This window comes from Pongo pygmaeus, chromosome 1 (genome assembly GCF_028885625.2).
Source record: "Pongo pygmaeus isolate AG05252 chromosome 1, NHGRI_mPonPyg2-v2.0_pri, whole genome shotgun sequence".
Taxonomy (NCBI): Eukaryota; Metazoa; Chordata; class Mammalia; order Primates; family Hominidae; genus Pongo; species Pongo pygmaeus.
Window position 1 is genome coordinate 94,407,884 of NC_072373.2, and position 26,451 is coordinate 94,434,334.

Consider the following 26,451-nt stretch of genomic DNA (forward strand, 5'->3'; position numbering starts at 1 on the left):
CAGTTCCCTTTCTCCCATCCCACCATCGCCACCTCCCACCACTCCCCCTATTAGAAACTCAGAGCAATGGTTCCATTTTTTATTTTTTAATTTTTTTAAGAGAGGGGGGTCTCTGTCTCCCAGGCTAAAGTACAATGGCACAATCATAGCTCACTGCAGCCTCTAACTCTTGGGCCCAAGCAATCCTCTTGCCTTGGCCTCCCAAAGTGCAGGGATTACAGGTGTGAGCCACTGTGCCCAGCCAAATGCTTCAAATTTTAAGGAAACACATGCTATCTCTTCCAGCCTGTGTCTCTGTGTCCCAGTAAATCACCTTTTCTCTGCTTTCCCCTACACCTCCAGCTTAGCAGTCAGCTGTGGACAGATGGAAGGGGAAAAGGGCCAGGAACCTCAGAAGCTGAGGAATGGCCTAGCCCTCCCTCTCTTTAGGCCTCACATAGCTGACAGGTGGGCAGCAGAAACCTCAACCATTGGACATAATAATGATAATAATTACAGCACTACTTTTTACTTCTTCATAGAGTATCAGGGTTTGCAAAGTGCTTTTATACTCATAATTTTATGGGTGGGTACAGCAGCTGAAGGAGTTGAAATTAGACCACAGGCAGAGTAGAAGCTGGGAAAGTATATGATTATGGAAGCACATGCATACCCGTACATGTGCGGCCATGTGCTGTTCTGATCCCAGGAAGTGAAGGTACATTGTTCTCATCCTTATTACCAACCGTTGGGCTCTGGTGAAACCGGGAGCTCTGCCTGCTCCTTGAATTTGTTTCCACTTTCTTCATTTACTGTCAGAGTGGGCCACCCCCCTTTTCCTCCCCTGGCCTCCCCAAGAATGCATGTGCTTTCCAACTCGGGGCGGCTTCTGAGTATTGAAAGAAACCCCAGGGAAGTCATCATCATATTCACCTTGAAGAGGCATGAGATTCTCACCAGTAAGGTTGCCTGGGCTCCTCCCAGCCCCACCCGCAGTGCCAGGGTTCTCCCCTCTTCTAGCCTTTTTTTAGCCAAGATTCCCTTTTCTCTGGGTGGGCTGGGAAGGTCAAGATGAAAGCAGGTCATGTTGTTAGCACCTCTCACCACAGGCCATGGGTCGGGAGTTGAGGCTAATGGAGGCATGAGACTGGGTGAGTCTCAGAAGAGGAGCAGCTGGAGAATCTGAAAGCTGATGGGAGGGGAGGGCAGGTGGGACAGTGAGGTTTCTCTCCCATGGGGGAACGGAGATCTCGAAGGAACAAAGCAAAAGCAGAAACCTTGGGGTCTGAGTCTCACCTTCCTACAGGCTGTCTCACTGCAGGGCAGGGGAGTCTGCCAGTGGAATCACCCCCTTTTCTTGCCGTGGGAATGGTAGGGGAAGTCAGTACTGCCCAGGGGCCATCCAGATCCGGTTGGTCTGTGTTTGTCCACCCTTGACCTAACAGTCTGATGGAGGGTTGAGCAACCTGGTGAAGGGGAATGAGGGCAGAGACTTTGGAGCCCAGATGGGAAAGAGGGAAGCGCCAGAGTGAGTCAGGACATTGCCTCGCTCAGCCTTTCCTCCCCACGTCTGTCGTCCTGTCTTCCTCTGTTTCCCTCTCCGCCATCTCCTGCTACATCTTCCTTCCACCTTCATGAATGTGTGGGCCTGCTTCACTTAATCTCTTTCTCCATAAGCAGTAAACATCAGGGGGTGGGGCTGGAGAGAAGCTCAGTCAAGCAGTGAGAGAAGGAAGTAGCTTAGTCCCTCCTACTTGAGTAGCATTGCACACTTGATGAAACACTTTCAACTCATTTAATTCTTATAACAATTCTGGCAAAGATAAGTATTTCAATCTCAATTCTACAGACAAATACTTAAAGGTTAGTTACTTTTCCCAAGATCTCACAGCTCATAAGAGGTGGCGCCATATTACAAACCCAGGGCTTTGGCTCTGTATTGCCACTGTTTCTCTCAATAGCCCTAACACAACAGTTCATTCCCTCTCATCCTTCCCTTCTTCCAGCTTCTGGCTGGATGGCCACTTAAGGCAATTTGGCCTTAATCACCTCCTCCCAGAATATACAAGGTCCAGACCAATAGAAGAAAGAAAAACAAACCACCTTGGGACAGTGTAGAGCTTGGGCTTCGGTATCCTCGGGAGACCCATCTCTTCTCCAACTGGCCAAGACTTTGGCAACCAGATTCTTCCCTGGGACCTCCTCCCTACCCCTGAAATGGGAGGGACACATTTCATCAAGTTAAATGGGCTAAAGAAGGTGGTGGCTATTTTTAGATCCTGGTAGAAATGTTTGTTTCTGTGTATCTAAAAAAATTATTTCTGAAAATCTGGAAGATATCACTGGATAGGAGTAGAGGGGACGCTGGAATGAAGAAGGGTATTGGAAAAGGGGGGCAGGTGACACCAAGGAGAAGGGAAAAGTGTTCATTGTTGAAGAGGATATAGAAAATGGAAACTGAGTCAAGCTGCAGGCCAAGCTCACTAAACACAGGTGTTTTTAAAGGCAGAACACTTTTCTTTTCCCTGTCCCTAGTCCCTTTCCTTGTTATTCATCTTCTAAGGGGAAGAAGAGGGCATAGGGTGAGGGGTAGGGTAACAGCAGGTGGGATGGAAAGTAGACTGAAGGTTGGGGTGGGAGGCAGAAAAGGGTTGGAGGGTCGGGTCCTCTTCTTTCAGAGACCTTCTTAGTTGAGTTGAGGGGCCGTGAGGTCGCTTGAAAAACCCCAGGGTTCAAATTCTATGTTTCCTGGGTACCCAGGCTGGAGTGTGGCCCTTTAAGATTCTATCCATAGCTTGCAGCACCCTCCTGCCCCAGGCCTGGGAGAGAAGCTGAGGTCCCACCCCAGATCTTGTCTCTGGGCCTCCAGTGGGTGGAGCCTTGAGGCCAAGATTCTAGCCTCTGGCTGTCTGTTTTTAAATTTAGTACATTCCTGAGTCTTGGCTGCCCACCTCAGGGGAGGTGAGTCTGGAGTTCTGGGGCCAGGAGCCCCAGGACTCTTGATTTGGGGGAGTTCCTACGCCCTCCCCATAGGTATCCTTGGCAGGTGCAAGCCAGGAAGAACCAGCTATGGCCCTGGGAAAGTCCTTCCTGTTTTCTAATTTCCATCCAGCCTGAACTGGGCATGATTTATTTCCTCTCCCTTTTTCCTGGTCTTTGCTATTTAAGGATTCTAAACAGGGGAATGGGTGAAGAAAGAGGTGAAGGAGTTGCTAGGCAGGAGGGGAGGCAGGAGGGGCAGTGTGGGGGTAGTGCTGGGGGTGAGGAGCCCAACCAGCTCAGCCAGTGGTGAGGCAGTGGAGCCCAAAAATAGTGGCAGAGGCTAAAATTGGCACCTACAAGAGTGCTGAGTTGGGCTTGAAACCTGCAGCCTGGCCCCACTGCTGAGCCAGGGCAGAGAACTGCTGGATCTGGGTTGGGTCTCCCCTCCCTCCCTTCTTCTCCCATGCCCTTTGGGGCCAGAATCAGGCAGGACCCTGCTAACCGAAGGCTCTGTCCCAGGCCTCTCTGTGCTTCTGGTTTCTCCAGAGAACTGGGAGACCCTGAGAGGCAGAAATGAACTTCATTGTAAGTGATCATAGTTAGACTGGAGGAGGAATTTTCCCAATAGCAGGAAACTCACCCAAAGGCTGGCTCAGGCTGGGGAAAAGGGTCCAGAGAGATGAATGCCCCACCTTACCCTGCTTCTCGTGGAGAGGCTGGTTGGGCCCTAACTTTCTTTGACTAGGGCAGGCTGGTTTCTGGTCTTTCAGTTCCGGCTTAACTTGCAACAGAGAGAACTGGAGTTAGACACATGGAAGGCCTTCGGTAAAAGCGGAGAATCCCAACCTAGTCCCCCAAAGTAGGTGGCAGAGGCGGAGCAAGGAGGAGGATGGGCAGAGTGGGGTCAGGAAGGCCCCAGAAGGGGTGGGGCATGTGGGAGAATTCTCTCCTCTCTAGTCTTCGACCTCTGGGAGTGAATCCTACCCTTCCCGTGTACTGACTCAGCGTTTAGTTCTCCTTTGATTTCCTCTCCCTCTGGCCACCCCTGTCCCCAATCGTAAAAGGGGTCAGTCTGCTCAGGCCTGCTTTGATGGGACCGCGAAGGCCAGGAAGGAACTGGTCCGGGGTTTTCTAAGAGCTGGGGGTGGATGGAATCCTCCTGCCTGCGGGTCTTTAAAAACTGAGGTAACGCAGTAGGGGAGGGAGAATGGGAGGGGGAGGGGAGAAGGGAAGAAGGGGAGGGGAGAGGGGAAAGGGCCGACCTGGGTCCGGCGAGGGCTGCGGGGCTGGGTTTTAGGAAAAGCAGAGCTAAGAGGCGGGTCTCTGGGGCTAGAGGGCGCCCCCAGGCGCTGGAGGGGAAATAGGCAGAGGGGCCCCTCAAACCTGTCCTAGGACCCTCGCACCTCTCCGAGCTGCCCCCACACAAACCCTGGCGTCCCGTCCTGAGCGCCGGCACCCCGCCCTCCCTCCGCTCCGCCTCCCCCCTTCCTGAGCTTGGGCGGGGGAGGAGACTCGGGTTTGAGGAACTGGTGCTGGGTGCCGGGCGAGGGGAGTCAGACTTCCTGTCCCCGAGACCAACGCGTGCGGGCCGGACCCCTCCCCCCGCCCTCCCCCCACAATACCGGGACGCCTGGGTCCGCGCCGCGTCCTCCCTGGTCCCCCCGTCCGATTATGTCTCGGATCGAATCCCTCACGCGGGCGCGGATCGACCGGAGCAAAGAGCTGGCGAGCAAGGTGGGCTCGGAAACCCCTCTCCCTTCGCCGCGGTCCTCGGGTGCTCCCCGAACCCCGGCACCCGCGGTGCATCCCCTGTCTCCCCGCCTGCTTTCTGGGCGCCAAAATCGGGCGGAGCGGTGGATCGGCGAGCGGCGGGACGGGGTGGGTGGGGACTGCGAGCGAGTGAGTAGGGGTGGGGGGAGCGGCAGACGCGACGGTGCTGGGATCCCGGGAGGGAGCGGAGCGGACCTGGGCTTGGTCGCCTCCGAGCCGGCGGGACCGAGTGCTTTAGGCCGCTCGAAAGAAAGTTGCTCCGGTAAGGGACGGAGCGGGAAGAGGGAGGTGTGTGTCCCGGGGGTGGGGGCGGTGGAAGCTCCGGCACCTCCTCCCCCCCGGGCCCCACCGGCTTGGTCTTGGCGTGGCGACCCCCCATCACTCCCCAATCGCTGGCTTGGTCGTTCCCCCTTTGTCCCCGCCATCCGGCGGAGGGGACGGGAGGGGGTGGTTTCCCGGCTTCCTCCCACCACCACCACCACCACCCCTCCCAAGACAAAAGTCAGCTCCTCCTCTCCTCGCAAATGGACTTTCCAGCTGTGATTCAGTTCTCCCCTCTGGGTGGGCGGGTGGCTGGGGTCTGGACGGCCGAGGGACGGCTTACTTCCCCCAAGCCATCACCTCTAGGTGACGGGAGCAGAGGTCTTTGTGTAGCTGGGCTCCTTTCCTCCATCCTGAGCCCTTCTGCCTGGAACATAGGGCCTCCATCCCTATCTGCCCCGCCAGGCTCCTAGCTCCTCCTTCTCCCAACCTGAAACCCTTAGGCTGACACACCTGGCGCTGTGCATTGTGTTCCCTGCCATTCCTCCTCCTCCCACAGCGCTCTCATTCTCTTATCTGCTCGTCTTGGGGTCCCTTCACCTAGCAGGAGTCTGGGTGTATAATTATCCACACTCCTCCCCCATCATGACCTCTTGGCCACTCCTCTCCAAGTACCCTTTATCCCTGCCTTTGTACCCAGCCCCATTCCCAAGTGCCCTGACCTTTCCACACCCAGACCCCAGGAAATGATGAAGCTGACTTGCAGGTGAATAAGTCAAGAGCTGAAAGGAAGGTGGTGCCTGCAGACAGCACCTCCCAGCTCCTTTGGGGCCCCCGCACTGTACCCATTATCAGAAAGGCCAGGTCCCAGCCCAGAGCTGGTTTAATCTCTGGCTTCTCTCCGACCTGAGTGCCCTACTACCCTGGTGCCAGCCTATGCTGATCACCAACTTCAGCCAAGGGAGCAGTACCCCTTTGGAGTCCTTAAGGGTGATGGAAAGCCCTCCCCTCCACCTCCCTGGTAGTTCCTAGCCAGGCTACCTGTCTTGATGCTAAACTGGGAGAGACAGAGGTTCCATCCTGGGTTGGGGGTGGAGGGCCAGGGAAGGCAGCTTTAAAAGGACTTCCCTTAGGGGGTTGGGATTAGATTTTGCTATCCGGAAAGCAACTGGGGATTCGAGTAGGGCCTAAGACAAACAGAGGGCCGGGGTGAGGTGGCTGAAGTGTGGTGGAACAGTGGGGTAGCAGACAGGCTCTTCACAGCCCTGCGCCAGGCCAGGCCCCAGCTCCAAAAGTCTGTTTATTTTTTCAACCGTTTGAGCTGAGACCCTGGAGTAGAGCCAAGGGGGGCGGGAGAGGTTTTTTGAAACCGCAGAAATTTGGTTCCACCCTAAAAAGGAAAGCCATGGGGGAGCCGGTTGGGGGAAGACCTGGCTAGGGGGTCTAGAGAGAGGTTCTGGGGGGGGCAGGTAGATACTGGGATCCCTTTTCCATTATTGTGGGGAGCTGGGAGATCAGACACCTGGGTGTTCATGCTCTGTTTTTGTTTTTGTTTTTGTTTTTGGTGGTGGGGGGACTGGCTCTTCTTTCTACCATGGGGGCTGACTGTGTGGGGCAGGTAATTTGGGAATCCGGCTGGCAGCAGGGAGTGGGGGGCTGAGTGGGTGGATCTGAGAGGGCAAAGAGGCCACCGGAGAAGGGTGGTTGTCAGTTTGGGCCGGTCGGAAGGGGAGGGCCACCTCCGGAAAACTGTGGTTACAGAAGGGGGAGTTGGTTCTTAGCCAACAAACCCTGGATCCCCTCTCCCCCTCCCCCCAGCACACCAGCTGTCTCCTTTCTTTTTGTACTGTGGTGAGAAGTAGAGGGGCACCCGCTGGAAAAGACATTATTTGAGGAAGATGGTCTCCCCTGCTACCTCCTTGGGGGGATGGGTCACAGCTAAGCCCTGACACCTCAGCCCCTCCTCATTCCTTGCCTCATTCCCTGGGAGCTCCTCCTAGGAGGAGGTATGTAAGTTTAACCTGCCCCTTTCTCTGTCCCGTCCTCACAGGATCTCTCTGTGTAGCCTCCTCCATGCTTCCTTTTTCTTTTCACTCCATTTCTGTTCTCCCAGGCTGTCTTCAGTCCTCCACCTCCTCTGTTCTCTCTGCTCTACTTCCTACCTCCACAAGCCCCAAACCTCACAGGTCCCCTTTCTCTCTTTAGCCCCCTGTTCTTCCCTTTCTCCTTTCCCAAACCCCAACCATCATACCCCTTAGAACAAAGGGTCCTTTTCTGCCAAGCAGGGACCAGAGGTCCAGGGATGGCTGTGGAGGCTGGGGGTCCCCTTGGAATCTCTGCGGTAGGCAGGTGGAGTGGGGAGTGTGCAGAGCGACTATTTCTTTGTTCTGAGGAATGGAGAGGTGGCCGGCTTTGTGTGCAGGACTAGGAGTGCAGCGGAGAGGAGAGCTGGGGGAGCCCAGGAGGGAGCTGAGAGGGCTGACAGTGTTGGAGGAGAGTGGAAGAATGGGGGATCGTCCTGGTGGCTGAGGCTTCTGGGGACATAGACAAAAATTCTAGGGGTCGTGGAGGTTAGGGAGAGAGTTGAGGGGGAGGGGAAAAGTGAGGATGGGGGAAGGGAGTCTAAAGCTTAGGGAAGTCACTGAGTGACTTGCAGGAGGTTAGATGGGGCCTAGAGAAGGACCTGCTGAGGCCGACCAGAGGAGTTACAGTGGGGTCTGATCTCAGCCACTCTGGCTGTGGAATTTGACCTTGGAATCAAGGAGGGGACAGATGTGAATGTGTGCATCCCCTGTGTGCGTGTTACTGGTGTCCTGGTGTGTCAGTGTGTCTGTCTGCCTGCCTGCCCTCCTATTCTGTGCCCAGATGCTCTGGGCTACTGTTTTGAACAGTGGTCAGCAAAGTAGGGGGTTCATTCTCTCTGGCCATGAGGAAGTAGCTTCATCCTTAGCTTCAGTTTCTGGTTGGAAGTATCGTCTAGGAGCTGAGTGAGCGGATTGGTCAGGATTTCTGAAGCTGGTAAGAGAAAAGGCTGAGAGGAGCTGGCTGGACCCTTCCGGGTTTGTTTATGTCTCTTTGGGAGAGGGTGGGGGTGGGGTTGCAGGCAGCAGCTGCCCCCCTCCCAACCCAGCTGGCCTGCCTTGTGCCAGGAGGGCAGGGAGTCCTGGCACAGCTATTGTTCACTTGCACAAATGCCTGTCTGTTTGCATTGCTACCCCCCCTCTCTCTTTCTGCTTGTCTCTCTCTCCTGGCCTGACAGGTGTGGCCGGGTAGGGGGCAGGCTGGGGTCCAGGATGATTGGGTCTCAGGGTCTCTAACCTGATTTATTCCTTGTGGCCCTTAGCAATCCTCTTCTGTTTCACCCGTACCCACCCCCATTGCCAGTGTCTCATCTTCATTCACTAAGCAAGCATTTATTAAGTGCCTTTGTGTGTGCAGTGATGTCTTTCTGTGTTGTTTCTGGCTTTGGCATTAGTGTTTCCATTTGGCTGCCTTCCCCTCAGCCTCCTGTCTTCATCTTGTCCCTGGAAGCTCATAAAGGAGCAGCGCCCGGCTGAGACCACCCCAAGCCCTCTTCTCAGTCCCACCGCCAGCAATCCCTCACCTCTTCATTTCCCAGCCCTATAGCTCCTCCTCCAGGACTCAGTGCCCTTCATAGCCAACGGCGCCTCTGCTGTCCAGGGGCTGAGCCACAGGTGACTCGAATCCCAGTGGAACGCTCCACAGGCTCTCTGGTCACTATTACAGAGGGTGTGGACAGAGGTGTCACCATCTTGGGGAAGGGGCTGCTGCCAGGTACAGCTGGAGGAGAGGTGATTCTGAGTACTCTGTGACTCTCCCAGAAGTCTTGATTTGGACATACTTGAGAGAGAAGCAAAGGCAGCTAAGAGAGCTGGGCATGGTGGCTCGCACCTGTAATCCTAGCATTTTGGAAGACCAAGGCAGCTGGATCGCATGAGCTCAGGAATTTGAGACAAGCCTGGGCAACATAGTGAGACCTCATCTCTACAAAAACATTAAGTTTTAAAAATCTATTATTAAAAAAAAAAAAAAGTCAGATGAGAGCCTAGAGCTTGCTTGGAGAAGCTCTACCTCGCCTGGGTGGATCTGCCTGGCCTTGCTGCCTGCTGGGAGCACAGGAAGCCAAAGTCCTAGCCTTGGCATTGCCTTCCCCTCCATGTACGTCACTGTTTCCTCATCCCTTATTCTGGGAGACAAAGTGGAGAGAAGAGGGGAGACTGTGTCTGCCTTTGAGCTTTTCAATAGAGATCCACAATGCCCTCTGCCATTGCTCCCATCTTTCTTTCTTTTTTCTTTTCTTTTTTTTTTTTTTTTGAGACGGAGTCTCGCTCTGTCACCCAGACTGCAGTGCAGTGGCGTGATCCTGGCTCACTGCAACCTCCACCTCCGGGGTTCAAGCAATTCTCCTGCCTCAGCCTCCTGAGTAGTTGGGATTACAGGTGCCCACCACCATACCCGGCCAATTTTTGTATTTTTAGTAGAGATGGGGTTTTGCCATGTTGGCCAGGCTGGTCTCAAACTCCTGATCTCAAGTGATCTGCCTGCCTTGGCCTCTCAAAGTGTTAGGATTACAGGCATGAGCCACTTCACCCGGCCTGGCCCTGTCTTTCTTTCCCAAAAGTGACTGAGATCAGGGATGACAGTGGAAGGAAGTTTGGGGTTGGTCTTCTGACTTCCAGAGGAAACCCTCAGGGTCTAAACTTAAAGGAAATAGGAGAGAATGGCTTAGAGCCCTTCAGGAGAAGGGAGAAAAGAGAAACAAGAAGAGACAGAAGGTTCTAAAGCTCTGATAATGAAGGAATAGGGTTCCCAGAATAGGGGCCAGGGTGCTACTGAGACCCCATGTCTTGGTGTCCATACATCCTTCCTTGCTTCTTTGCTTCCTTCCTTTTCTTTCATTTTGAGACATGTATTGGGTGCCTGTTGTATACCAGGTATTGTGCTAAGGGCTTTCATATTCTTTATTTATCCTTGATGTAGCAGTAGTGTGGATGAAGGTGTGTAGCAAGAAGGACTTCCCATGGGATTTATGAGAAAGAGACAGAATGACTCTAGGGCTGAGCGTGGTGGCTCACACCTATAATTCTAGCACTTTGGGGAGGCCAGGGCAGGAGGATCACTTGATCCTATGAGTTCAAGACCAGCCTGGGCAACATAGCAAGACCCTGTCTCTACAAAAAAAAATTTAAAAATTAGGTGAGCATCATGATACATGCCTGTGGTCCCAGCTATTTGGAGGGCTGAGGTGGAAGGATCACTTGAGCCCGGGAGGTCAAGGCTGCAGTGAGCCATGATCATGCCAATGTACTCCAGTCCAGGCAACAGAGTGAGACCCTGTCTCAAAAAAAAAAAAAAAGAAAAAAAAGTGTCTCTAGATGCTGGAGAGCAAAGGACTGAACCAAGCAGGAAGGGCCTCTGAGCACTGGGGTGGGTGTTATGGATTGTGGAGTAATGGGCCCTTTTTCTTGGTGGATAGGTTAGGTCTTGGAGGTAAAGGGCTGTCCTACTTGGGCGTGGGTAAATGGGAGACCAATGTGATGATCTTAAGAATACCTGGAAAAGAGTAGGACAAAGAACCAAACAAGCCCACTCACTCCACCTCTGGAGCAGGCACCTCTGGTAAGCAGGCCCTGTGTCCTTCCATCCTCAGAAGCCTGAGCCCTGGGGCGGGCACAGGCGACCTCCGGGACAATAGCACTAGGCAGTGCCAGGGCCGCTTGCTGCTGGGCAGTGCCCGTGCTGGGATGTGCTGCTGCTGTGGCTGCTGCCCGCTGCTGGCCCACCTAGAGCAGGGGTCACTTCAAGAGAGGGTGAGTGTTGGGAGGTGGAGGAGGCAGGGCCTAGAGTACCAGGGCTGTCTGTGGAGCATTGATGCCAGAGAGAGGAAGGGCCACTAGAGACCCTGTTCTCTGGCTGCCCCAGTCTTCTCCCTCGCTTTGCCACTCCATCTGAGCTGGTCAGACAGATGAGTGTTTGTGGATGCCACAGGGGGAGGGTAGAGGGCAAAGGGCAGAGGTCAGGTGTGAAAGAGGGTACTTGTAGCAGCACTGGGGCAGAGCTGCAGCACTGCCCATTCTGGAGTGACCCTGGTCCAGCCATGTTGTTTTTTAAATACTATTTTCAGCTTGCTTGCTTTTACTTGTGTTTATTTTATTTTATTTTTTTAATAGAGATGGGTCTCGCTGTGTTGCTCAGGCTGTTCTCAAACTCCTGGCCTCAAGCGATCCTCCCACCTCAGCCCCCCAAAGTGCTGGGATTACAGGTGTGAGCCACCTCACCGGCCTCTTGCTTTTAATTCAAATGTGATACGTGCTCAAACTTTTGGTTTGTGTTATATAGAAGGCTGGGAGGGCAGGAGAGGAGGAGAAAAGGGAGAGTGTATGGCAGTGGGAAGAGATATTTGGACTTGGTGTTTGAGGTCCTGTGAGGTTATTATTCAAAGGTGAATTTGAACTTCTTCTTCTTTTTTTTTTTTTTTTCTTTTTTGAGACATAGTCTCACTCTGTGACCCAGGCTGGAGTGCAGTGGCCCAATCTCGACCCACTGCAACCTCCAACCTCCCCAGTTCAAGCAATTCTCCTGCCTCAGCCTCCCAAGTAGCTGGGATTACAGGTGCCCGCCACTATGCCCAGCTAATTTTTTGTATTTTTAGTAGAGATGGGGTTTCACCATGTTGGTCAGGCTGGTCTCGAACTCCTGACCTCAGGTGATCCACCCACCTCGACCTCCCAAAGTGCTGGGATTACAGGTGTGAGCCACTGCACCCAGCCTGAATTCGAACTTCTAAAGAGGTATAATTTGGCGCAAGATAGGTGGAGGTTAGACCAAAGGGAGCATTTTCTAGTGGTCCAGGTAGGTAGGTACCAGAATAGAAAAAAGGAGGCCAGAACATTTTAGAGGTTTGAGTTCGAGGCTAGAGGCAGCTCAGCTTCCTGAATAAGCCTAGGTAGAGGAGCAGTTGGCCTGCGTGAGGAGGAGGGGAGGAGAGGCTGTGGGCGGGAGAGGAGAACAGTGGCGGAGAAGCAAGGCTGAGAAAGGGAAGGCAGAGCGGGAGGAGCCTAGGAGGGAGACCCTGAGAGGAGAAGGGAGGACATAGAGAGAGCAGGAGACAGGAGGAGGATGTGAACAATGGATGATTGGGGATGGGGAGGATGCATGAGGGGAGAAGGGATTGACTCCAAGACCTCTGGGCTCTGGACATCATCAGGCAAACCTGGAGCTTGGGAAGAGAGGCAGGAAAGAGAAGGATCTTGGGCCTAGGCACTGCAGCCCCATGCCCTCTGTCCCTGCACTGTTGACTCAGCCCCTCCACACTTCCCCTTTCTTTCTACCCTTTTCTGCCCCAAGCACCAGGCCTGTGCATCTCTTCCCCTCCTCCACCTCTCAGCTGCTGGCGTGGCCTCGTGGCCTCGGCTGAGTCAGTACTGGTCTCCTAGAGTCTGGGCTGAGTGCTTCCCGCTGAGCTATAATCCTCTGTCCCCAGCCCAGGTCCTCTGACTTGGGGCTTCTACCCTCAGCCATCTGGATCCTGATTTTTCATTTCTGAGAGCCTGGGAAACCTTGGAGGGAGTGGTCTTCTCAGCTTCTAGTCCTGCTCCAAGAGCTGAGGGAAAATCCAGAGATTGGAGGTCACATCCTAAGGAAGGTCCTAGAATAGTGGGAAGAGTGATATCCCCTTCTTCTCACCTTCTCAGGCTTTTTGGGAATCACAGGGGCTTGAAGAGGGACAGATTGGAGGTCAGGGAGAATGACTTGACTTGCAGAGGCAGGGGCACTGGGGGAAATGGGAGATAGCAGAGATGGAAAACGCGGCTCAGAGGCTCCAAGGAAGGTGTGCGCCATCTCTGTGGAGATCAACACTGAAGGATGGAGGGATGTCAGAAAGGACTTCCTAGGATGGGAGAGACCAGTTGGGTGAGGAGCAATAGAGGAAACTCTCCTAGGTTTTAACTCTGGAGAGTAGTATGAGAGGGATAAAAGTTAGACTGCAGGAGAGATTTTCCGCTGGAAGCAACCGAGATGGCTGGCTGAGCTTCCTTACTTAAAGATCCCAGAGTGGAAGAGTGACCCAAAGGCAGCTGCCTTTGCCTCAAGGTTAGTAGGGGACATGCTGCCTCCCAGACAGGCCCTGTGTGCCGTGGCTGAGGGTTGATGAAAAGAGTTAGAGGTCTGGGATCCTGACCCCTGGGTTGGGGGTGGCAGGGGAGGCATTCTGCCCCCTTCAGCCAATCTAATAAGGGGATCTCCTGCCCCCCCACTGTGACTGCCACAGAGACAGCGGAACCAACACTGGTTGTCATGGTTATAAGAGGAGCTAACTCCCATAGATTGGAAAGCGCTGGTGAGCTGGCACCCTCCGCTTCGCCTGCTCTCCCCTCCTCTCTGCGCATCTTCCCCCTAGCACAGAGAAGAGAGTACAGCAGCTCGGGGGCGAGCAGAGCTAGGGCTGGGAAGGTGGAGTGAGGACGCAGAGACCTAGAGCCAGGGAGATGAGTGGCAACAGGAGGCAGCCCAGCCGCAGAGGCCAGGTAGGTCAGGGACCCAGAACCCATCCGGGCTGGCTGCCCCAGAGCCTGGCCTGGTCACTCCTGGACAGCTGCCTCTGACACCCAGTTGCAGGCTCTGCTTTAGGAACTGGTGTCTTTCCAGCATCCTCAGGCTGGCATTTCTTCCTTGCCTCTGCCCCCAGCCTGTCTCTCTGGACTCCAGGCACCCTGGCATTTTCCAGCCTCACATCTTCTCCCTCTCATCCCTTCCACAGACCCGGGAAAAGGAGAAGATGAAGGAAGCCAAGGATGCCCGCTATACCAATGGGCACCTCTTCACCACCATCTCAGTTTCAGGCATGACCATGTGCTATGCCTGTAACAAGAGCATCACAGCCAAGGAAGCCCTCATCTGCCCAAGTAAGTTGTTTGGACCCTGAGAGTCACCCAGACTCGGTGCCCACTGACCCTGATCTTTTCATCTGTTTTTTCTGCCTGGATCCATGAGGGTTGCTCTTCTCTCTGATCCCCAGCTGAGCCCAAATGCCAGGGCCAGATGCTTGATCCCTTGCTCCCTGTCCTCACTCTGAGGGGTGGTGGCTGTTGGAATATGGCATAAGCTGGACTATCTGGGAATGTGGGGGAGGGGAGGCTGTGCTGGCTCCTCTTGCAGCTGTCATCCACCAGGCACCCCCCTTGCTCCCCGAACAGCTGCTAAGGGTTAGGGGAACTGATTGGAGAAGGAGCAGGAATGTTGTACGTGTGGAGGGGGTGGGGTGGGGGGTGATAGAGGAACTGGGTGGAAAGCTGCCAGCCTTGCAGCTGGCTCTGCCTATCTTCCTGGGCAGAGCTGGGCATTCAGGACTTCACAGTCCCCTTGCCCGTTTCTTTCTATTGACTATGGGTGGAGCCTGAAATCTCTGCTGTTCCAAGCAGAAGATGTGATTAGGACCCTTCATCTCAAATTTCTAGTGAGAAAGAGGGAATGTAGCAGGGAAGTGTGTGTTGAGGGGCAGGGGTTAGAATTCCTGCCCTTCATCCACATCTCAGTGTAGCCCTGTCTTTAGGGAGTATCATCCAGGAATTCTTTCCTTCCCCAGTATACAGAGGGCTCCTGCTGCCCCCTCTCCCTCAATTCCTCCTGAAGTTATGGCAGAGATGCCTCTGATTAGAGCAGGATTGGAGGTATTGTGACCTGCTACTTTAAATAGTGGACAAAAGCTCTAGCCTGTAAATCCCTATGAAACTTGGGGAAGGAACCCCCAGAAAGAACCAGTGATGGGCAACCCACTTGGGTCCCCTTCTACGCTGTGGGAGCTTTGTCATTTTGCTCTTCACAATAAAGCTTGCTACCGCTCAAAAAAAAAAAAAAAGAAAAAAAAGAACCAGTGAGGCCTCCCTACTTTCCTCACTGTTCAATTTAGAGTTGTGAGGATGAGGAGGGAACCCCAATCTAGATCCCTATAGAGACCTGACAAAATTCCCAATCCGGAAGCTTGTTGCCAGGGGAACAGGGGAGGCGGGCAGCACTATTTTGAGAGCAGGTGGAAAGCGGAGGTTCGATCCAGAGACACTGAGTGTTGGGGGTAGGAGAAGGGAGCTCCAGGGGGGTGGGGGCAGCTGCAACCCCCACTTCTGTCTGCCCCCTCTGCTCCACCCTGTTTGCCTTGTATTTGTGGAAGTGAGTGTGGTGCTGGGTATTGTCTGAAAGAGTTAGCAGAGTTTCCGTTGTTGTTGGATGGGGGAGGGGAAGCTGGAGAGGGCCAGGAGCTGAGGGCATGTCTGGGAAGGGCACGGCCGGGGTCCCAGTGCCTAGGCTCAGCGAATCCTCCTTTCTTCTTCTCTCTTACCCCATGGCAAGGTGGGGTGGAGGATGGTGGAGAAGCAGATGGAGTGTGGGAGCTGTGGATTTGCCTGAGTTGGGGGAACAGGACTCCCTGGGCCTGGAAGGGAGAAGGCCAGGCTTGGTGGAGAGTTGCCTGTCCCTTCTTTACCACTGGAGCCATCAGCCTTGGAGCTGCTGAGGCCCAGCCAGAGTCCAGGGCATGTGGTGCGAGGGAAGGAGCACGGCCTTTGGATTCAGGCCCACCGGAGTGTAAACCCCAGCTCTCCCACTGGCCGTGTGACCTCTGATGGACGATTTAGCCACTCCAGGACAGGTTCCTCATACATGAAATGAGGATAACTGAACCTCCCTCCACAGGCGGTTAGGATTAAGTAAATGTGGAACATTTACTATTATAAAAGCTCAGGGAATGTAAATTTCCCCTCTGCCCCTAGCCCCCATCCCGGCTGCCTCTGTGCCATCTTCTGTTCTGTGGGAGTCCTCTCTTCCATCTGCCATTCGCAACCACCTTCGTGCTTCTTGAGCTCATCTCTGGCAGCCAGTGTCCCCTGCTCCCCTCTGGTCCACCCTTCAGGCCACCTTGGGGTCAGGATTGCCCATCCCACTTGATTGTTTTATTTCATTCAGCACCTATACCCCCCTCACTTCATTTCCTGCTTGAAGGAAGAGGGAGGTGGGAGGAGAGGGACTGGGGTGTGGTAACGGCCCAGAAGTCGGGGAAGGGGGGAGAGTCCCTGAGGACTGTGTGGCCAGGAGGAGATGGGTGTCTGCATGTGGGTGTGTCCCCTCCTGTACCACCCGGCCCTCCCTTCACCCTCTCTACCCCACCCTCCCAGCCTGCAATGTGACTATCCACAACCGCTGTAAAGACACCCTCGCCAACTGTACCAAGGTCAAGCAGAAGGTGAGATGGCAGGGAGGGCAGAGGGCTGGGGGAGAGGGTAGTGAGTGTGCGGTACCCTCATGCCTTTTCCATTCATTCCCTACCCTGTGTTTCTCACCACCCACCTCCTCACCAAGGGGCAGCCCAGATCCTCAACCCCAGGCCTCGGGCCCCAAGTAGGCCAGGCCTGTTGCTGCAGACATGTCCCTGTAGCACTGGGCTCAATCACCCTGATCCCCTTAACCATATTGCCAGCTTTCTTCTAAGGGGGCCGGCCACCTAGCTCCTGCCCCATGCCTCCAGGGGTGATCCTTGGGTGACAGCCATTCTTGGTATCTCTCTCCTGCTGTCTGTCTCACAGCAACAGAAAGCGGCCCTGCTGAAGAACAACACTGCCTTGCAGTCCGTCTCTCTTCGAAGTAAGAGTGAGTAGTTGGGAAGTGGAGGAGGTCCCCTAAGACCCTGGACCCCAGGCTGCTCAACCCATGGGCTCTGCTGCCCCACTAAGGTTGTTCCCAGGCACAGCACCTTCCTCTTCTCAATTGGAAGCAGATAGTGGGGGCCTAAGGGACCTAAGGGATATTTCAGACTCTTGGACTTAGAGGCAGGAGGGGAGAGTCCAAATGGGGATGAGGGCTGGGGATGGGTGGTCACCTGAGCCTGGCCACAGCCTGCCTTTTTATCACTTATTTACACTGCATTTTGGGAGTGTTGGTAGCAGCTGTCAAGTGTCAATTAAGACAGCTTTGGTGTAACAGAAAGCATGGCCCTTAGGTATAAAGAGCAGAGCCTCAGTCCCTGCCTAGCCATTACCCAAGTCACCCTGGACAAGTCTTTTTGCCTTTCTGAGCTCCTGTTTGTTTATAGGCTTATGTCAGGGAGGAGATAAGTAAGAAAAAGCTCTTTGTGAACATTAGAGTATGACACAAATGTAAGGTGGCATTCTCATTATCATCTTTCTTGACTAGAGGGGCTGAGGTGGAGTGAGAGGATGCCTCATTCCTCATTGAGGAGCCTGGGAGGCCTCAATCCAGGGAAGCACCAGAGTCTGATGTTTGCCTGCTGGGCATCTCTCCCCCACAGCAACCATCCGGGAGCGGCCAAGCTCGGCCATCTACCCCTCCGACAGCTTCCGGCAGTCCCTCCTAGGCTCCCGCCGTGGCCGCTCCTCCTTGTCTTTAGCCAAGAGTGTTTCCACCACCAACATTGCTGGGTGAGCCTCTGTTTGGGGAAAGGGGCAGCCAGAGAGTGTGGCAGTGGAGACCAAGGGGGTGCTGAGAGGTCCCTTTCCATCCCTGAGTTCAGAACTGTAGACAGACAAATAAGGAGAACTTAGGGGGACCGCCTCTTGGATCTTGGCTTTGGTTCCCTACCTGGGAAGGGATCTTTTGCCCTACTGGGGGTGATGCAGACAGCCTCCACTTTCTTCAGACATTTCAATGATGAGTCTCCCCTGGGGCTGCGCCGGATCCTCTCACAGTCCACAGACTCCCTCAACATGCGGAACCGAACCCTATCCGTGGAATCCCTCATTGACGAAGGTGAGCAGGCCTGGGCCCAGGGGAGCCCTGAGGAAGATGAAGAGGGGCTGGGGATGAGAGGCTGGTGGGAGTAGCCTGGAAGGGCAAGGAGGGAAGGGATCTAGAGAAGGGCCAGGGACCCAGGGAAGGGAACTCAGGACCTCTGAGTTGCTTGCCCTGCAAATGTCCAGCAGAGGTAATCTACAATGAGCTGATGAGTGACTTTGAGATGGATGAGAAGGACTTTGCAGCTGACTCCTGGAGCCTTGCTGTGGACAGCAGCTTCCTGCAGCAGCATAAAAAGGAGGTGATGAAGCAGCAGGATGTCATCTATGGTAAGCCAAGACCACCCTAGTCTTCTTCTTCCTTCACCAGGTCCTGTTTATCTATGTCCTTCTTTATTTTTCTTTCTTTCTTTTTTTTTTTTTTTGAGATGGAGTCTCACTCTCTCAACCAGGCTGAAGTGTAGTGGCATGATCTCGGCTCACTGCAACCTCCACCTCCCAGGTTCAAGCGATAAGCGATTCTCATTACAGGCGCCTGCCACCATGCCGGCTAATTTTTGCATTTTTAGTAGAGATGGGGTTTCACCATGTTAGCCAGGCTGGTCTCAAACTCCTGACCTCAGGTGATCCGCCCGCCTCAGCCTCCCAAAGTGCTGGGATTACAGGCGTGAGCCACCACACCCAGCTGTGTCCTTCTTTCTACCAGCCCCTACCTCTCAAAACCCTTTCCCTTATATCCTCTTGGCCTACAAGACCCTGCCTGGTATCCCACAGGTTGCCCACTAGGTCCCCATCTCTTGATGCTGTTGGTCTCCAACACCCTCTGTTTATCCCTTCTTTATCTCAGTCTTCAGTCTTTACTCTGTGCTTGTTCCATGCTTAACACCATGCTGGAGACTGTGGGAAGCCTCGACATGTAGAAGACATATGGTTCTTACCCTAAAATAGCTCACAGCTTGAGATGATAAGGTGTAAAGATAAAAAATGGAACTGGGCGTGGTGGCTCATGCCTATAATCTCAGCGATTTGGGAGGCTGAGGTGGGAGGATCACTTGACGCCAGGATTTTGAGACCAACCTAGACAACAAAGCAAGACCTCTGTCTCTAAAAAATATATATATATATTTTTCTGAAGCGGAGTCTTGCTCTGTTGCCCATGCTGGAGTACACTGGTGCTATCTCGGCTCACTGCAACCTCCGCCTCCCAGGTTCAAGCAATTATCCTGCCTCAGACTCCCAAGTAGCTGGGATTACAGGCACCTACAGCTACACCCGGCTAATTTTTGCATTTTTAGTAGAGACAGGATTTCATCATGTTGGCCAAGCTGGTCTCGAACACCTGACCTCAGGTGATGCACCCACCTCGGCCTCCCAAAGTGCTGGGATTACAGGCGTGAGCCACCGCACCCAGCCGTCTTTAAAAAATATTTTAAAAAACTATTCAGGTGTGGTGGCATGTGCCTATAGTCCCAGCTACTTGGGAGGCTGAGATAGGAGGATCGCTTGAGTCCAGAAGTTCAAGGCTGCAGTGAGTTATCATTGTGCCACTATGCTCCAGCCTGGGCACCACAGCAAGACCTCATTTCTGGAAAAAAATAATAATAATAAAATTTTTGAAAGATAAAAATGAGGGCCGGGCGTGGTGGCTCATGCCTGTAATCCCAGCACTTTGGGAGGCCGAGGCGGGGGGATCACGAGGTCAGGAGTTCGAGACCAGCCTGACCAATATGGTGAAAACCCATCTCTACTAAAAATACAAAAATTAGCTGGGCCTGGTGGCGCGTGCCTGTAATCCCAGCTACTCAGGAGGCTGAGGCAGGAGAATTGCTTGAACCTAGGAGGCGGAGGTTGCAGTGAGCCGAGATTGCGCCATTGCACTCCAGCCTGGGCAATAGAACGAGACTCTGTCTCAAAAAAAAAAAAAAAAAAAGATAAAAATGATTAGAAAATTATGTAAGATCATAATAATGCAGAATATTAACCTGGAAGGGACCTTGAAAACCTCACGTGAACTGTGAGGTCCTTATCCTAGGGCCCCACCAGTTTTAGCCAAGCCAGGGTAGAGGCCAAATGTCCCATTGTCCCCCACAGAGCTAATCCAGACAGAGCTGCACCATGTGAGGACACTGAAGATCATGACCCGCCTCTTCCGCACGGGGATGCTGGAAGAGCTACAGTTGGAGCCGGGAGTGGTCCAGGGCCTGTTCCCCTGCGTGGACGAGCTCAGTGACATCCATACACGCTTCCTCAGCCAGCTATTAGAACGCCGACGCCAGGCCCTGTGCCCTGGCAGCACCCGAAACTTTGTCATCCATCGCTTGGGTGATCTGCTCATCAGCCAGGTGGGAAAAGGCAGGACCCCTGGGTGACATTCATGGAAGGAGGTGTGACTGGGTTGGGCATTTCTTGGGTCCAAACTCTAGGGGTTGGAGGGGAGCCAGGGAGAGCTGGAGAAACAGGAAGCCAGCCAGTTTGGCAGGAGGCCAGAGGTGTGTCCAGTGGGCAAAGTGTGGCTTTGAGGGAATGCTGACCTAACCTTGCTCGACCAACTTCTAGTTCTCAGGTCCTAGTGCGGAGCAGATGCGTAAGACCTACTCAGAGTTCTGCAGCCGCCACACCAAGGCCTTAAAGCTCTATAAGGAGCTGTACGCCCGAGACAAACGCTTCCAGCAATTCATCCGGGTGAGCGAACCTCTCCAGATCCCATGCTCATGGCCCAAACCCACCCTCCCCAACTCATGGGGGTAGTGCCTGTGAGCTGCACCCACATGGAGGTCAGGCATTCGCCACCCGTGCGGACCATCCACACACAGATCCTGTCAGCAGTAACCCCTCAGAATGCTAGAGCAGGTTGTGGTAGTTTCCCAAGTACTTTTTGCTCCTTCAGTTGATCCTCACAACAAACCTGTGGCGTTGTTATCCCCATTTTCCAGATGTGTCACCTAGGCAAGCATGAGGTAAATGGCCACGCCAGGGCCAGCACCAGAGCTCAGGCCCCAGGCCTTTCCGTTGCCCTCCCCTCTGGCCCTGAGTCCTGCCTCCTCCCTTGTAGAAAGTGACCCGCTCCGCCGTGCTCAAGCGGTACGGGGTACAGGAGTGCATCCTGCTGGTGACTCAGCGCATCACCAAGTACCCGGTACTCATCAGCCGCATCCTGCAGCATTCCCATGGTGAGTAGGCAGGCCCAGGAGAGGGCCATTGAGAGACGGCCACCTGGGGTGAGGAAAGGCTCGGTATGACCACGGGAAGGGTGGGGTCGGGTGTGAAACCCTGGGCAGCTTCTAAAGGTGGAATCAAGACACGATGGGAACTGGGGTGTGAGTGAAGCTGGTTGAGCCGTTCCCCATGCCAACCCCCGGTGCCAGGGATCGAGGAGGAGCGCCAGGACCTGACCACAGCACTGGGGTTAGTGAAGGAGCTACTGTCCAATGTGGACCAGGATATTTATGACCTGGAGAAAGGGGCCCGTCTGCAGGAGATCTACAACCGCATGGACCCTCGGGCCCAAACCCCAGTGCCTGGCAAGGGCCCCTTTGGCCGAGAGGAACTTCTGCGGCGCAGACTCATCCACGATGGCTGCCTGCTCTGGAAGACAGCGACAGGGCGCTTCAAAGGTCAGACCTGCTCAGCAGACTAGGCAGGAGTTCAAAGTCAGATGGAGAGTGGGAGATGCCTGCAGGCCTTAGAATCAACCTCTCTTGGCTAGGCGCAGTGGCTCACGCCTGTAATCCCAGCACTTTGGGAGGCCGAGGCGGGCGGATCATGAGGTCGGGAGATTGAGACCATCCTGGCTAACATGGTGAAACCCCGTCTCTACTGAAAATATAAAAAATTCGCCGGGCGTGGTGGCAGGCGCCTGTAGTCCCAGCTACTCAGAAGGCTGAGGCAGGAGAATGGTGTCAACCCGGGAGGTGGAGCTTGCAGTGAGCCGAGATTGCGCCACTGCACTCTAGCCTGGGTGACAGAGCAAGACTCCATCTCAAAAAAAAAAAAAAAAAGAATCAACCTCTCTTTATGCAGCCCATACAACAGTGAGACTCAGTGGGAGAGAAAAATGGGATCTCTGTGGCAGAAAAGCCTGAATTCTGCAGTTAACTTTATGGACCATACAGGGCCTTCCCTATCAGTATTTTATAATTTCTTTGGTCCTTGCATGCCCAGAGAGCTACTAGTTTTACTGAGGAAGACAAAGAAGCTCTCAGACTGGAGGACAGGATCAGTTGATTCCCCCAGCTGGAATCCCAGCTACCAGGGATGGGAGTAAGCAAGAGCTTTGGGGAGCGCAGCCAGAGGAGGCCCAGAGGAGGGGACTGAGCTGGTGAAGGACAGGCAGGGAAGAGAAGAGACAGCAGGGCAGAGGGGGCAGATCAGGGGCCAGGGCACACTTTCCCAGGCTCTCTTTCCAGAATTTGTCTGCACTGGCAAAGTCTTTCTCACCTAGATCAAAGCAAGAGAATAGCAGGCCTTGGCTTTGGGGATGAGATGTGAGGGACAATAGGAAACTGTGATACCTGAGGCCAAAGCCTGCCTGAGCCTCTGTACCTGTGTCGTGAAATCCCTGCTCCCTGGGTTTGGATATTGTCAGTCTTCACCAGCCTCTTTCCTTTATCCCTTTCTCTCCTTCCCATCCCTCCCACGCAGCAGCTAAGAATATAAACCATGGGGGATTAAAAATAGCAAGGCTGGAGAGCGTTATTTCTGAAGCATTTAGCAAAAGCCCTCCCCTTCTGTTGCCCACAGTTTAGTAAAATCCCCAAGGGCAAAGGAGGAGTGTATGTTTTCTCTTTTTTTTTTTTTTAGAAACAGGGTCTCGCTTTGCTGCTCAGGCTGGGGTGCAGTGGTGCAGTCATAGCTCACTGTAACTCAAACTGCTGGGCTCAAGTGATTCTTCTGCCTTAGACTCCTGAGTAACTGGGACTACAGACCTGCACCACCACACCTAGCACATTTTTAAATTTTTTGTAGAGATAAGATCTTGCTATGTTGCCTAGGCTAGTCTTGCTCAAACTCCTGGCCTCAAGTGATTCTCCTGCCTCAGCCTTCCAAAGTGCTGAGATTGTAAATGTGAGCCACTATGCCTGGCCCTGTGTGTTTTCTTGATTGTGACATCCAAGTTTTATGGAATTGATCTTTGTTTCCTCCCTCAGTCTTGGAGTGCTGACCCCATAGGATCTGAGAGCTTGGAGTGTGAAGCAGAGAAGGAAATTGAAGCAGGGGCCTGCTGGGGTTGAAGGAGATGGATGGGTGAGGGATGGTCTTTCAGTCCTCTGCAAGAGGAAGGAAACTTTCTCCCTCTCTACCAAGCTCAAAATTAGAAGTGAGAATATGCCAGGACAGGGAGAATTTAGCTCAGATAGCCGTAAAGGTCTTCCTTAGATATTAGAAATGGAATTTAAAGGCTAAAAAATGTGGTCCAGGCTGGGCACGGTGGCTCATCCCTGTAATTCCAGCACTTTGGGAGGCTGAGGCGGGCAGATCACTTGAGGTCCGGAATTCGAGACCAGCCTGGCCAAGATGGTGAAACCCCATCTCTACTAAAAATACAAAAATTAGCCAGGCGTGGCAGCATTCGCCTGTAGGGAGGCTGAGGCATGAGAATCGCTTGAACTCAGGAGGCAGAGGTCGCAGTGAGCAGAGATCACGCCACTGCCCTCCAGCCTGGGCGACAGAGCGAGACTTTGTCCCAAAAAATAAAAAATAGGCCAGGCGCAGTGGCTGATGCCTGTAATCCCAGCACTTCGGCAGGCCAAGGCAGGCAGATTACTTGAGGTCAGGAGTTTGAGACCAGCCTGGCCAATGTGGTGAAACCCCGTCTCTACAAAAATGCAAAAAATTAGCCAGGTGTTGTGGCGTGCTCCTTAATCCCAGCTGCTCAGGAGGCTGAGGCAGGAGAATCGCTTTTTCCCGAGAGACAGAAGCTGCAGTGAGCCAAGATGGCGCCACTGCACTCCAGCCTAGGCGACAGAGCGAGACTCCATCTCAAAAAAATAATAATAAAATCAAATTAAATTAAAAATAAAAGTATGGTCCCTCTTGCCCTGGGAAACCTTATGAATCTCACAAAAATCTTGGACCCTGTCACCCAAAAAAATACACATGAGTTATGTTAATATGTAAAACTATTTACACACCTTCAGAAGGTTTACAGAGCCACTGAAGCCTGACATCCCAGGGGGTCTGTAGGCCCTAGGTTAAGAAACCTGAATCAGTCAGGTAGAAAGGGTTTTCTGTAAAGACACTGAGTGATCCCTATGGTTCCTACTAGCCCACAACGCTGTTTTGTCTGATAGCACATGAATCTTTCTGCACCCTGCCCACCCCCCAACACCGTTTTTAAGCTGTAAGAATGTGTGACCAGGCGCTGTGGCTCACATCTGTAATTCCAGCACTTTGGGAGGCCGAAACTGGTGGATGAACCTGAGGTCAGGAGTTTGAGACCAGCCTGACCAACATGGTGAAACCCCGTCTCTACTAAAAATACAAAATTAGCCGGGCATGGTGGCACACGCCTGTAGTAGTCCCAGCTCCTTGGGAGGCTGAGGTAGGAGAATCGCTTGAACCCGGGAGGCAGAGGTTGCAGTGAGCCAAGAGTGCGCCATTGCACTCCAGCCTGAACAACAAGAGGGAAACTCTGTATCAAAAAAAAAAAAAAAGAATGGGTGAGGTGTGAGAGTCTGAAAAAGTACAAGCAGCCAGAGGGAACAGAGGCCAGAAAGAGGGAAATTGGGAGCTCTAACCTGATGGGATAAGCCTGGTCCTTGGGAAAGAGGGAAACAGCTGCTCAGACCGTCTAGTGCTGACTGTTCTCCCACCTTCATCCCCTGCCAGATGTGCTAGTGCTGCTGATGACAGATGTACTGGTGTTTCTCCAGGAAAAGGACCAGAAGTACATCTTTCCTACCCTGGTGAGACATTCATTCTTCACCTTTCTCAGCACAGACAAGTGTTTTAGGCTCTTCTTGCTTTCCTGCCCAAGCCCACGAGAGCGCTGGAGTCCCCCAGAGTCAAACAGTTATAATTGTTACTATTACCGTAATAATAAAAAATAAGAGCAGCTCACAGGTACTGTTACTGTGCACAGGCACTTTTACACCTGTGGGAAAAGATTATTTTCGTCCTCATTTTATAGATGATGAAAGTAAAGCTTCAAGTCAGTTAAATAATTTGTCAAGGGTTGCACACATTTCTAAGTCCCTTCTGGCTGGCACCAGTGCCTGGCTCTTAACTGGTATTGTAAGATGACTCTTCAGTCCTTTCAGTCCTCATCCAGAAGGATTGAAGGCCTAAATATGCCAAGGGACAGGATTCCCAGGCTTAATCCTTCCTTTCCCCTGACTGGCAGGACAAGCCCTCAGTGGTATCGCTGCAGAATCTAATCGTACGGGACATTGCCAACCAGGAGAAAGGGATGTTTCTGATCAGCGCAGCCCCACCTGAGATGTACGAGGTGTACACAGCATCCCGGGATGACCGGAGCACCTGGATCCGGGTCATTCAGCAGAGCGTGCGCTTGTGAGTGTCTGCCTGCCGCCTGCATGTGCTTATGACCTCAGGGTACCTGCAGAATTAGATCCCAACCATAGAACTCCCTGGGAACAGAATCCAGCATTCGGAGGTGGGGGAAGAGGTTGAGGGAGAGACAAAATGGCCCAAGACTGGAAAGGTCACCTATGTTCTTATGTCCTATAAAGTCACATTTTATACATTGCCAACCTCAACTCCCTTTCAAATTCAGCATGAGCTGACAAGCAAGGGAATACTTTGAGCTGTCACATGGTGGCATACCTGCCAGCCAACAGTACAATTTCAGCTGCATTCACATCTTCATCTGTAGGCAGAGGGTTGTTATTTGGATTGTATTGTATTTTATGTTTATTTTTCTAAAAATGAATGAAAAAGAGGATAATGAAAGCATCGATACTAGAGAGGAACAAGTCTCATAAACAAACTCAACACAATAGAATCAAGAAGGAAATCAGTGTGTCAAAGCAGCAAATCTTTAGCTTCTATTGGACACACATTAGATTTGAGGCAGTCAACTATGTGTCTAATTGTGATGGGAAAAAACATCAAATAAAGCACAGGTAACATGTTTAAAATGGATTCTGGAAGATTATGCCTAAAGAATGAAGTGTGATTCTAATTCAGATTTTTACAGTTTTTCTTTCTTTTTTTTTTTAATTTTTTTTGAGACAGAGTCTCGCTCTCAGCTTACTGCAACCACCACCTCCTGGATTCAAGCGATTCTCCTGCCTCAGCCTCCCAAATAGCTGGGACTACAGGTGCCCACCATCACCCCAGGCAAATTTTTTTTTTTTTTTTTTTTTTGAGACAGAGTCTCTCTCTGTTGCCAGGCTGCCTCAGCCTCCTGAGTAGCTGGGACTACAGGCTCGCGCCACCATGCCCAGCTAATTTTTGTTTTTTTAGTAGAGATGGGGTTTTACCATGTTGGCCAGGATGGTCTTGATATCTTGACCTCGTGATCGACCTGCCTCAGCCTCCCAAAGTCCTGGGATTACAGGCGTGAGCCACCGCACCCAGCCAAATTTTTGTATTTTTAGTAGAGACGGGGTTTTGCCATGTTGACCAGGCTGGTCTCAAACTCCTGACCTCAGATTATCTGCCCACCTCAGCCTCCAAAAGAGCTGAGATTACAGGCATGAGCCACCATGCCCAGCCAAGATTTTTATAATTTTTC

The 26,451-nt window shown here is 52.9% G+C and overlaps 1 protein-coding gene and 1 long non-coding RNA gene across 30 annotated transcripts in view; one reads left to right on the plus strand and one right to left on the minus strand.

The window, feature by feature from the left end:
• The window catches only part of ARHGEF2 (Rho/Rac guanine nucleotide exchange factor 2), a 53,058-nt gene that overhangs the window by 16,987 nt on the left and 9,620 nt on the right, over positions 1-26,451 (plus strand). For 6 of the 28 annotated variants that reach the window (XM_054458157.2, XM_054458172.2, XM_063654363.1 and 3 more), the window contains 12 exons: positions 13,775-13,919; positions 16,182-16,249; positions 16,590-16,653; positions 17,312-17,441; positions 17,660-17,769; positions 17,940-18,083; positions 19,845-20,095; positions 20,310-20,435; positions 20,806-20,923; positions 21,119-21,367; positions 24,582-24,658; positions 25,096-25,265. In XM_054458157.2, coding sequence (XP_054314132.1) covers positions 13,775-13,919; positions 16,182-16,249; positions 16,590-16,653; positions 17,312-17,441; positions 17,660-17,769; positions 17,940-18,083; positions 19,845-20,095; positions 20,310-20,435; positions 20,806-20,923; positions 21,119-21,367; positions 24,582-24,658; positions 25,096-25,265 — 1,652 coding nt within the window. Of the gene's footprint in view, positions 1-2,908; positions 2,941-4,017; positions 4,147-4,485; positions 4,696-4,869; positions 4,994-5,119; positions 13,108-13,280; positions 13,542-13,774; positions 13,920-16,181; positions 16,250-16,589; positions 16,654-17,311; positions 17,442-17,659; positions 17,770-17,939; positions 18,084-19,844; positions 20,096-20,309; positions 20,436-20,805; positions 20,924-21,118; positions 21,368-24,581; positions 24,659-25,095; positions 25,266-26,451 lie in introns of those variants that run through there. The other 22 variants (XM_054458162.2, XM_054458182.2, XM_063655013.1 and 19 more) reach the window with 13 other exon arrangements.
• LOC129017658 (uncharacterized) lies at positions 66-3,823 on the minus strand. Of its 2 annotated transcripts, none has more exons than XR_010124460.1 (2): positions 3,659-3,823; positions 66-2,191 (listed from the first exon to the last, which is right to left on the minus strand). It is a non-coding gene; the product is annotated as an uncharacterized LOC129017658 (long non-coding RNA). The 2 variants fall into 2 exon arrangements; XR_010124464.1 differs by having other exon boundaries at positions 3,602-3,823.